The sequence below is a fragment of the Montipora capricornis genome, chromosome 13, assembly GCF_036669925.1.
Source record: "Montipora capricornis isolate CH-2021 chromosome 13, ASM3666992v2, whole genome shotgun sequence".
NCBI classification, from domain to species: Eukaryota; Metazoa; Cnidaria; class Anthozoa; order Scleractinia; family Acroporidae; genus Montipora; species Montipora capricornis.
The window spans coordinates 19,972,011-19,984,510 of NC_090895.1; the positions used below are offsets into that span (position 1 = coordinate 19,972,011).

The window sequence follows — 12,500 nt, forward strand, 5'->3', positions numbered from 1 at the left end:
TGGCCTACTGAACCGCGTAAACCGTGATGCACTGCATTCTTAACCTATTGAGTCATTTCTTCCTCGATCCAGCTTTCTCAAGATTTAAAAGTAGGAATGGCGGGCCCATCAATTGAGAACTTTCAGTTAAAATAAACAGGTGTCTTTTTTTGTTTTTTTTTTTTATCTAGGATTAAAACTTGGGTCACAAACTGTTTAGTAAACATAGTTTTGAAATCCAAAAGGGAAAAAAATGATTCTTTGGTCATAGTAGCACTTTAAAGTGTGAACGGAATAAAACGAGTATTTTAAGTTCCAGTTAATCGTTCCATGCATGCGAACCAATCCTTGAGGCAATGACCTTCTAGTAACTGGATGGCAGTACAGTTTCGTAGAAAAGCTCCTCCAGATTGACATATTCCTAAACAAGAAAACGGGGAAATGAGCTAGAAATTAGACACCAAAAGCTTTCTTGTCGTTATCTAAACTCCAACGACCGGGACAATTTTTTCTTTGTTGCAAATGAAAATTAAAATGAGTTCCTTTTTCTATGGAAATCAAACTTGTTTGTATGTACCTGCTTCCGTTAGACTTGCTTTGAAACCGTGAGTCAAACAGGACAAAAAGCAACGCGGAAATGCAATTTCTCGAGTACATGTATTTTGTACGTATGCTTCTTGTGCTTCTGCTTGCGTGGCTAGTGGTAACCAGGCTTTAGTTACCTGGCCTAAGAATGGAAGAAAGGCACCCGGTGACCCTGGTTTTGTACTTTTCTGGTGTTAACGTAGAGCAATTACAATTACAACAACACAATTTACCTGACAAAAGTAGTGAGGTCTGTATCAATACAAGGTCACCGTCAACCTTGCAGCTATAGGCCAAGTCACTGAGCAAACGACTACTGAGCGGTTAATTTTGATCTGTTTCTTAGGTTTTGTAATAACCTACTTATTTCCGTTTCTTCTTTACTTGTATATACATTTATTTTTCGGTTAACCTGTTCTTCCTCCTCCATCAGCTTGTGGAATGTAGCCTTCAGGGAACCAAAGTCTGGCCTTTTGGATGGATCGTTTTCCCAGCACTCAGTCATGATCTCATAACTGCATTCGAGAAAGAAAATCAACCCCAGAAAGATCAAAAAATATGTTATTCCTCAAAAGTAGTTTCATTCTGCAAACTGATCAATTACAAAACACCAGGAACCTACAACTCCAGTAGTAGATCTATGTAACGACATTTTCACAGATCATGCTGTTTTCTAGACGAATTCTTAAATAAGATTTGGCTTGTACGAGTGACCATTCTGAATGTCATTAATTGGTAATAATTTGTCATGCAAAACTTGTGATCAGCTGGAGAGGTCTGGTTTCACGGGAAATCAGTATATGCAAATAACTCGGTCTGTAGAAACACCGTCCCTCAAATACAATGAAGTTGTACGCTCCTAGGCCTGGTCATTTGCTCCTGAAAACATCTTAAAATCTCGGAGGGTGTCATGTGCATGTGGCATGTTGCATGTTGCAGGTTATGGTTGCAGGTCATCATTTTATCCTAACTGAAAAAAAAAAACCTTTGCAAAGATGCTAACCTTTTTTTTTTTTTTTTTTTTTTTTTTTTGGGTACGGCCCTGTCTTAGGGTTAAGCATTATTCTTTATTCCTTATGTTAGCTATAATAAAGGTTTAGGTTTTTTTCAGCTGTGATGAAACAATGACCTGCAACCCTAACCTGCAATTTACATCCTCCATAAGAAATGCCCTTAAACTTTAAAATGAGATTGATAAACAAGAAAAATAGATATATATCTAAGGGAATTAACATATTTACAGTTTCGAGTTGATGAATTTAGGGCGAGGCATTCGATAGCCATTCTCCAACAAGGTAGGAACGTCCCTCATGAAGACACCAGGAAAAGGATCACCACCTGAAACAAACAATAGAGCGGTTTTCAAATGGGTATCGTAAAACCCAAACCAACGTCATTACTTTGGTTAATTAAAAAGGACGGAGGCACTCCAGTAAACCAATCAAAATTCGAAGTATTTACACGTAGTTGACACAAAGCGCGGGAAAATGTGCACGCACGAGCTACGATTGGTTTTGGTTTCACTTCTGACTGGTTGAAAAAGTGGCGCGAGAAGTGTGAACCAATCACTGAGTGAGGTAATGCAAAACCAAAGCAATTCGCTAATTACTTTCGACACACAATTCAAAACCGCTCTAATCCGTATTAGTATAATTGATTACATAGACGATTATTGAAAATTCTCTGCGCTGACTGGTTGCAGTTGAGGAGATCATTACGCGGTAATCACCTAAGCGTTTTATTTATTTATTTATTTGTTTATTTATTTATTTATTTTTGTTATTTGTAGTGGCCGCAAGCCGTTTTGCCGAGGTGACAGACGAAGAAATTAATTGCTCTAAAGGAAATGGATAATAACCTATCAAATTATACTAAAACAATTATTCAAAATGGACCATTTTCGAATTCTCACGGCTGGACTGGATCTAGCATAAAATGGAAGCTAATGCGGGCAAATCTTTTCATACACAAACTACTTTGCCCGCATTAGCCTCCATTTCATGCTACATCCAGTCCAACCGTGAGAATTCGAAAATAGTCTAATGTCCGTTAAGAAAAAGCTCGACTTCGTCTCGTGTTTTATTTTACCGAAATTCACCTCGCCTTTGGTGAATAATTAACATTCGTTTTTGACATCGAAGTTAATAGTGGCAGTGCGACTATTCACCTCGATTTCAAAGAATATTTGTTGTAGTATAAACTCACGGGGTGATCTCAACAACATTTGCAGAAGAAAGCAATCCAAAGTGGATTTAACCGACATCTCAATTCATGCGTGGAAAACGTGCAAGTGGCACAAAGCATGCGAGAAAGTGTTTACAGACGCTTCAAACATGGCAAATCTAAGTAACGTTCGTTAAAATGCTAGTCAGAAACAGAAAAATGATCATTTAACACCCGTCCGTTTAAATCAGCAGTATAAATTGCTAGTCTGCTTGTTAAAACATTTTCACCGTTCGCACAAAGTTTTAGAGGTTCATTTGAAATGGAAATTGAAAGTGCAGTTGGTAAAGGATCCACGTGAAATGGCGGCTCTAATTGAGGTGAGCGTTGGTTTGTTGTGAAATGACCCATCCGTGTTGCAGCCATGTGGAACTTTCTTAAACATTTTATTAATACCTCGATTTCGGTGACAAATCCGTTTTGCTGGGTGACCAGTCCTACAAAGTCAATCCGATTGCTTGAGAAACCAAGATCACTGAGTGAGTAATATTCTAATTGTATTAGGCAACGACCACAGCTTTGGCACCACAAAGCAAGAATATTACTGGTTGAAAAAAAAAAAAAATCGAAAAACGCCGTGTTGCAAGTGCCGCAAGCATTTCTGTGCATTTCTTCGCCATAATCCACCAAACAGCAACGTGAAATCATCAAGTTTAAAGAAGAGTTTTATGTCTCTGCACATAGGCAAACTGCCCATTTAATCTCCTTGTTGAAACCACTGATACAGGAAACGGAAACAATGCCATAAAAGTGGAATTAATCATTGGAATTACTTTTGAAATCATTTCCTTTGTGTTATGAACCTACTGCACGCGAATAGACAACTCGTGCGTAGAACAAAATATTCGGGCCGTACAATAAAATCGGTGGTCAAAACTAAATTTGATAATTTCTGTGTAAAACCGCAGTAACTTTCACTAAATTTGGGCTTCAGTCATTCAGTACATTTTCTTAAATACTCTCTGTGATTAATGAACATCATCTGTTTCAGTAAGAAACCTTAATAAATTTAACCACTGCTATCGCCAAAGCTTGGACATGCGCGAAAGAGTTAACTGTCCCTTTTAAGATTGAGACGACGACGCGAGCATACAGCAATGAACCGTTCTTTTTTTATCCGTCTTTTAAAACCGTCCATACCCATCCAGTAACAGGTTAGTTCGTTCGCACTCTACAAGGTGAACAAGATGCAATTCTCGCAAAATACTTATATAATAGCAATTAGTATATACTCACTCAGTGATCTTGGTGTTCCAAGCAATCTGATTGGTTCGCTATCTCGGAGTAATTGAGCATTATTCACTCCCTACGGAGTGACTAATTCTTGATCCAAAGAAAACAGAATGGGCGGCGTAAACTCGCCAGCATTTATGCATCGGAAATATTGAGGATACAAAATGATGCTGTGCTTCAGAAGACAAAGAAAGCCACAAAATTTGGCCTGAAAGTTTTCATTCATACTTTTGCCAACTAGTGTTTGACTTTGTTTTTCCAGATAATTATTGCTGAAAAGTAAACAATCTTCACGCCAACAATTTGTTTCATTCGGAGTAATTCTCTCTTGTAGGGCTTGTCGGTCACCAAAGCAAATTTGTTTCGAGGAATTAAAAAACAATGTCTACGAAAGTTTTAAACGGCTGCAAGGAAACAAGACGGGTCATTTTACAACAAACTAACGCTCACCTCAATTACAGCGCAGCTGCTATTTCATGTGGATCCTTTACCAACTCCACTTTCAATTTCCAATTCAAATGAACCTGAAAAACTTTGATCGAACTAAACGGTGAAAGTGCTTTAACAAGCATACTTTCGATTTAGCTTCCTGATTTAAACGGTGTTAAATGGCCATTTTGCTGTTTTTCTGCTTTCTCGAAGATTATTTAGATTTGTCATGGTTGAAGCTTCTGCAAACACTTTCGCGCATGCTTTGTGCCGCTTGCACGTGTTCCACGCATGAATTGAGATGTCAATTAAAAAGACTTTGAATGGTTTTCTTCTGCAAATGTTGTTGCATATTGCATTGTTAGTATTTACTAAAACAATTATTCTTTTCAATCTCGGTGACGCATGGGATTCAAACTTACCAACGGTAAATATTTCGTATAATACCACTCCATAGCTCCACCTTAATAAGGAAAAGAAATAAAATAATCAATTAGAGAAGTTCGTACTCTTGACCTTTTAATCTATTCAAATCCACAAAACTGAAATCGTTTAAATCATCGTGAAATCGTGAAATCTTTTAAAGGAAGAAGATATTTAGGGAAAAAAAAATCAAGTGTACATCTGTTGCCGGAGTATACTGGTTCACTTATTGGTTTTCTCCAAAAGGTTTTCTCTCTAGTTTTCCAACATATGATTTAGTTTGATTTAATTTCTCCCCATTTTGTAAAAAGAATCTTCTTCATTAAATCATCCAATTTAAGTACAAATCAAAGTAAGACAAGAAGAAAAATAAATCCATTCTCGATCGTTAAGTGCTTTGGTTCCCCATTCTGCTCTGAGAGGCTGTTTCTAGGCACTCCGGTCCTCCTCCCCTCTAATTTAAAACCAACAGTTGATTTGACTTCATTTGATTTACAGTCTCCCCAACGCGAAGGAGGGAGGGGGAAGAAGAATAAGTTCCTTACACATCACTGGAAGTTGTGTAGGCTCCGCTGCCAAACAAAGCTTCTGGGGCTGTCCACTTGATTGGAAGACGACCCTGAAAATGACCCCATAGTATACATCAAATTAAATTCCCCTAATTGGCCTTGCAAGTGACATTGTGGACCATTGTCTATCGCTAGACGTTTAGAAACGATGTTTCTTCCGAAGGCTATTCAAATGCAAGAAAACTGGGAGCATATCAATCCAGGCGCGAATTCCACCTTTTAACAACGTCAGTCCTAGGTTTGTGGAGGGACAATGGTCTCTTATAATTAATCCTAATTTAAAGCCATAGCTCACACGAATCTCCAAATCTCAGAGGTAGAGCGTTCGAACTAGTGATCGGTAGGTCGTAGTCTCGACCCCTACAAACAACACTCAAGAGTTTTTTTGTCTTTTTGTTTTTGTATTGTTTTGTTTCTTTAGTTTTTTTCCAAAAAAAAAAAAACAAACAAACAAACAAAAAAAAAAAACAAAACGATTTGCCCCATTGATAAATGCATCTCTTCATTGGTGCTCAGCTTTCGTTTGGGATTATTCCGCAACAGGATTAGTAAAATTTGGCCAAATTCAGCGACGATGAACTGGATAGAAATCAAATCAAGTGAAACTTGAAAGAAAAACAACTTAACACACTAAAGAAAGTTTTGAAAGAAAAAAAAAACAGATACAAAAGGAGTCAGGGATGTGCAGAACGGATTTCGATTGGGGTTTTTTGATTGCCTAACATTTTTTCAAAGTTTTTGCATGTTTGTACCTTAAATTATGGGTTCTTCGATAGACATTTTTGTGGTTTTTTTTTTTTTTTTTTTTTTTTTTTTTAATGAAACGGCTTGTGTGGCTTCATAGCTCTTCCAACTGAGCTCAACTACCCAGTAGCTCAGTCGGTAGAGCGTTGCACCGGTGTTTTCGGGCTCGAATCCCGTTGCAGCCAACTGATGTTTTAGGTGACAATAAGAGACAATTTCTCAAATATTGTCCAGTTAAGTGCGAGGATCACTTCACCACTTCGATTTTTTTTCTATTTTGTGTCGACGCTGTTGAGCTGTGTTGTTTAAAAGTAATTTCTGGGTTAATAATAGCGACTAATTGCTAAATTAAAGTACATAAAATCAACTGCACCTCGTGTGTGCGAACATAAATGTCCTCTTCTTCGATGTCTCTTGCCATCCCAAAGTCTGTGATCTTGCACACTTCATGCTCTCCGACCAACACATTTCTTGCAGCAAGGTCACGATGTATTATCTGAAAGATAAGTTAAATTATTTATTTCATCATCCACACCCTCTCATAATAGCTGAGGCAATGGATCATTTTTCCAGTTCTGAGCATTGCGAATGACACGTCGACTTCGCTGATATACAGATCTAAATATAACTGCGTTCAACGTTTTTATGCGAACCTCCACCACTGCAAAAGAATAACTTTACACCGAAGAAAATCATGTTTAAAATTAAATGTTTTTTTTTTTTGAAAAAGAGTGCTTTGTATAGGGAAGAAAAAAAAGAGATCAGCTCATTGCGGTTGCCAACTCGAAAAAACTTGCTATTTTGGTCACCATGCACACACATACCGTAACCCATATTATAGTTTTATTTCTTTTTCTTATTTTTTTGTATCTTTGCAAACATTACTATAATTTTGTTATTATATGTATATGATTTTCTCGGTAAGAACTGTGACATATAATGAACCTGAGCCTAAACCTGATAATTTTGACTTTCACATTTCCCGGGAAACGTCACCTTGAATAACAGACCATTTTCGAATTCTCACGGCTGGACTGGATCTAGCATGAAATGGAGGCTAATGCGGGCAAATCTTTTTAAATGCAAATTAATTTACCCCCATTAGCCTCCATTTCATGCTAGATCCAGTCCAACCGTTAGATTACGAAACTGGCTTATTGTGACGTGTCAAGGTTGCCCCATTGTTCTGAGACAAGACCTTCAGTACGGTAACGACAGGACAACCTTGAACCGCCGGTAACACGTCACAATTATTTAAGAAGACAGTGCCTTGAAATTTAAAAACAAAAATAAGCCAAGCGATTGGGAAATTTGGGGTTAAAGCTTAAATTTTGTTGAAGAGGGGATTCTAACGCTAGCTAGTTCGAATTACTATGCGAAAAACAGAACGATCGAATAAGAAAAAAAGGACACCTAAAGCTTTGCTTTAATATCAAAACATAAGTTAGCAGAGCACTCAACCGTAAAATAGCCTTTTGCAGATTTTATTGTCATTGCAATCTGACGGAAAAGGCCAGCTAACAAAGGGCGAGGTAAGCCCACAGTACTCGATGATTGGTCGAGGATAGAATATACTTAAAGCACTCTTTGAAGGTCACACTTGAGTTTTCTTCCGCTTTTTTACACGCCAGTTCTCTATTCTAAAATATAAATTCTCTTTCCATGGTATCTTTGGTGAAGAACCCGAAGAATCCTTTTAATTATTTTCATAGAAAAAGCCAAATACGGTATCACCACCACCATCATTATCATTATCATCATCATCATCATTGCTTGTACATGGCCAACGTACCTCCAATAGTCACCACTGGAATACACTCGCTTACAGAAATGACAAAAAACCTTTCCGTTTCTTTGGTTAGAAAACCCGTCGTATTCTTTTTTTTAATCATATGGCTCCAAACAATAGCCAAAAACAAAAGACTAAACAATTGAAATAATGACTTTGAATTAGACTTAAAATGATAGGAGGTGCTACCAATATCAAACAACAGCAGGTTACGAGAGCTGCTACATTACTGCCCATTTTCCAAACTAATTCTGGAGTCGCGTTTTCTCAGAGTCACTAATTCTACTACGGATAAAGGCCACCTTTTTCATCGAGACATAGTGCATTCCGTCACTGATTTCCCAGGCAAACTTTAACAGCTGTCTTGAGGTGAGAGTGGAAGGTGGTTTAACTGATGGTTCACTGTAATATTTATCCTGTACTCCTCGGCTTTTCCTCAGGTAACCAAGCAAGTCCCCATACTGCGCATACTCCACCACAACCAGCGGGGGAGCTTTCAAAGGCAAGTAGAGAACATCTCAGGTTAGACACGTGTGAACACTCACATTGGTAAGAGCAGTATGAATTAGTATTTTTTTGCTCTGTATACAATACAAAGCACTGCATTTCTGACAATCCAAGATGGGGAAAAAACGTTGAGGCAAACACAAACGGAACTCGATGAAATCTTCTAACTGATCCTAAAGCGCCATTTACTTGGATAATGGGATTTGCGCATGCGTCTACTGTTAACGTGCTGCGGCTTTGTGTTTAAGTTCTAGCGTCATAAAGAAGGAAATCCTTGATGACGCCATTGTTTAAATTTTGTCCGATTAACATACGAGTTTGCTCATAGAAGGCATCATGCTATTTACAAATTGACATCAAAAGATAAAAGAACTTGTTATACCTAGCTAACTATCCCATTTATTTGAGCGAGCCAGTTATTAGCTCTCAAAAACTGATAAATTCTTGGGTGGCAAAGGCATTAATGATCCCATGCATTTTTTTTTAAATCAATGAATAACCAAAGCGTGATTTCTAAGAAATTATCTGGTATATCTGGTTGAAATTTCAGAGATAGCTCATTATGCAATGAACTTTTATCATCATTAAGTATTTTACAAGAACACGATGGTCATGCCAATAAGACAAAAAGAAAAGAACATCAACATCAAGGAGTCCTTGCAGATTTTCTAAAGTGGCAACACATTCGTCTTGTACATGGACAGTCTACACCGTGATGATATGTTGACTAATGTGCTGCTTTTTATAATTGACAAACTTACCTTCAGTGGTGACACATCCATACAACTGAATGACATGAGGGTGAGGGTCAAGGTTTTTAAGGAGTGCCAACTCAGATACCAAATCTCGTTTCTCCCTTTCTGAAGCGTCCTCTATTTTGTAAGAAGAAATACGGAACAAACGACTTGAAGAGATGATTCTCTCTTCAATGCTGACTCGGTGATACTCGGAAAAAAGTCCGAGTTCTACTAACCTAACTCTCACCAGTATCTCTGTAGCTCAGTGCTAAAGCATTCAAACTAGTATTCGGAGAGTCGTGCGGTCGACTCCTGCAAAGGAGCACTCGGAATTTTTCGGACTATCCCCGAGTCCACCGCGAAAGACAATATTATCTCTTCATTTCATCTACCGAGGTTAACAATTTCCATCTTAGTCATTCAAAAAACAACACAGTTTTCGATGAGGATGTTATGCATAAAACGGTGTCCCGGGATTCCGATACGACACACGGATGACAAATGAAATCTCTTTCACACAAAGTTTAAGAGGTCAGCTGTCTTCCCACCAAGCTGGATGATGTATATAGTTTACACAAGAAAGATTGACTCGACCAAGATAATATGACGTAATATAGCCAATTCCTGTGTCCCATGATATTTATCTGTAATCCATTTTCAGATTCAACCCATGCTGCAAAGGTTATTTGAAACTGTGTGACCCGCAGTTCGGAATCACATTAACCGACCACTAGGGTGTTATTTGAAATAACTACTCAGTTCGACAAAGAATTTTGACAGAAATGTGGGAATATCATTCGACTTACTTTTAAACTTTTCGAAGTAAGTGTTTTTTCTCTTGGTAGCATGCCCAAAGAGATCAGGATTGGCTGTTGCATAACTTAAACCTTTTTTTCTTATAATTCCCCCCCACCCCCAACCCCCCCCCCCCCCCAAACTGGAGCGGGTATTAAAAAAAAAACCAGAAGCAGATATCCCACAAGTACAGCTGAAAAGCTCACCTTGGACGCTCTTGACAGCGACTACGGTCCACCCAGACTTTCCAGCGACATCCCAGGCCAAAGCACGTGACACCACACCAAAGGCGCCACGCCCGATCACCTTCTCGATATTTAAGTTTTCTCGCGGTATTTCCCACTCGAGAGCTCCAGAGAACAAAGGATTTAAAACTTGTTGAGTAATAAGGCGACTGCAAGAAAATAATTTTAAAATATATCAAGTAAGTCACAGGTAAACCATGTGATCTCTTGGGTGTTATGACATATAATAACAAAAAATTAGGATTTACATTAACAGGCCCAGAATTTTCTGCAGAATTATGGCCAGAAAACAACACCGGGATCTCCGTGCCCTTCAAGAGGTGCTTGATATTTGAAGGATGTAAAATATTTATTAGTTTCTATTGCACATGCCCATCTCAACGATTTCTATAATATATCACAATCAGGTAGCCTGGCATTAACTATATTTTCAAAGTAGCATTTTCTTTGCTATTAGGGCGCTGAATCTGCGTCCCGGCATTGTTAGTGTCATTCCCTTGCGTCTGTGGTCTGTCACCGTCTAACCAAACGATCAAACAAAGGCACCGTACGCACTAGGCTGACCTAGGCGCACCCCCTGCACCCCTAGTCTACCTAATTAATTTTGGGTGCATGTCGTGAGTCACATAAGCTTAAGAATAGAAGGGAGGCGGGGATGAGGCAATGAGATCACTCGCCTCCCAAATGTGGCCCAGGTTAGATTTTCGTCACCTTTAAATTCTTGGTTGAGTTTGGTAGTTCTTTAGGCGCTCCGAGAGGTTGTTCTCCGGGCACTCAAAAAAGGCTTTCAACAAGGAATTCGAATAAAAAGTTTCTTTTAACATCAAACGTTTTAAAATAAAACAATAGGAAAGCTGCCATCTAATCGAAACGATACGATATCTTCGTTATTTATGGAAGTGAAAACCAATATACTAACGTCTTTGCACTGTCGGGGCTGTCACCTGAAACGGGAAATTTTAGTATCAATAAGTAGACCGAAGAAGTCAAGAGCACAAGGATTCCAACGGCACAGTGCCTTATTCATGGAATTTGACTCACACGAAGAACAATAATTTATCTCCTTCATTATTCATCGCGTGCTGACGATGCATTTAAAGCACGTGATGAAAACTTTTCCTTTCTACTGCAAACGTGAAAAGCGCTCATAGCAGTTTTCTTGTAGGGTAACCAAATTTTACATGTTGAAAGAATTTGACAATTCAAGGAATTTAATTCAATTCGAATTTTAGCAAGTATGTTTGCGGTCCTCTGCATAACGACGGCAAGAAAGCTCAAAATTTGAGGGTTTGTTGACAACGTAAGCATGCAACAGATAATCTTTCATTCTCTCTTTTCACTCTGAAACCGCTCGTACCAATTTATTTTTAGGATAATTTCGCCCATATTGTAGGACGTGAACGAGACTAAATAATCGCTAAACACTTATGACAGAGCCAAGTTATATTTTGAAGCGACGTTTTCGTCCACCATCGCCTCCGTGGATCTTTGAAGTCTCTAATGTCAGCGCATGTGTGGAGGGTCATTTATGATGGCAATTCGCATGATGACGGTGATGACGAGGACGACCACGTCGATTATGAAGATGACGCTGACGATGATATTACGATGATGACGATGATGATGATGACAATGGTGATTGTGGTGGTAGTCAAACGAATAATGATTGATGTAAAAGGCGTGGTGGACAGCTATAGCAAATTAGTACAATTACATAGGTGATTATTGGAGTTTCTCTGCGCTGATTGTTTGCACTTGAGATGATTATTACGCGATAATCAGCAAAGTTTTTTCTTTTTTTCTTTTTTTCCTTTTTTTTTTTCAAAATGGTCGCAAGCCGTTTTGTGTAGGTGACAGACGAATAAGTTAATTCTTGTAAAGAAAATGCATATATATATATCTTTTTTTTTTTTTTTTCAAATAATCACCTATGTAATTATGCTAAAACAATTGCTGGTTTTCACTCACATGATCAACAGCCATGTTTTTCAACGAAAACAAAAGGAAGCGTTTGCATAATAATAGAGTTAAATTCCAGGAGGATTTGGTCGGGGCACCAACATGGCCGCCTTTTCTTTGTTTAGGGGCACCAACATGGCGGTCGTGACGTCATGTGAAAACCGAGAATTGTTTACCGATATTTATGTCGCCATCGGCGAGTAATTGTTAAATATCGTTTAGTTTGATTGTCCCTGCTCCACCGTCTTCCAACTTGATAATGCAAGCACGCTTGTATGCCTTC

General features: G+C 38.4%; 1 protein-coding gene across 3 annotated transcripts in view; it reads right to left on the reverse strand.

The window, feature by feature from the left end:
* The window catches only part of LOC138028202 (fibroblast growth factor receptor 1-like), a 29,797-nt gene that overhangs the window by 1,539 nt on the left and 15,758 nt on the right, over positions 1-12,500 (reverse strand). For all 3 annotated transcript variants that reach the window (XM_068875646.1, XM_068875647.1, XM_068875648.1), the window contains 10 exons: positions 11,178-11,202; positions 10,220-10,407; positions 9,243-9,353; positions 8,277-8,467; positions 6,559-6,681; positions 5,418-5,491; positions 4,872-4,912; positions 1,806-1,902; positions 977-1,079; positions 1-400 (listed from right to left, as the gene is read on the reverse strand). The exon at positions 1-400 is cut by the window's left edge and continues 1,539 nt beyond it. In XM_068875646.1, the coding sequence (XP_068731747.1) occupies positions 344-400; positions 977-1,079; positions 1,806-1,902; positions 4,872-4,912; positions 5,418-5,491; positions 6,559-6,681; positions 8,277-8,467; positions 9,243-9,353; positions 10,220-10,407; positions 11,178-11,202 (1,010 nt within the window). In that variant the 3' untranslated portion in view covers positions 1-343. The remainder of the gene's footprint in view (positions 401-976; positions 1,080-1,805; positions 1,903-4,871; positions 4,913-5,417; positions 5,492-6,558; positions 6,682-8,276; positions 8,468-9,242; positions 9,354-10,219; positions 10,408-11,177; positions 11,203-12,500) is intronic.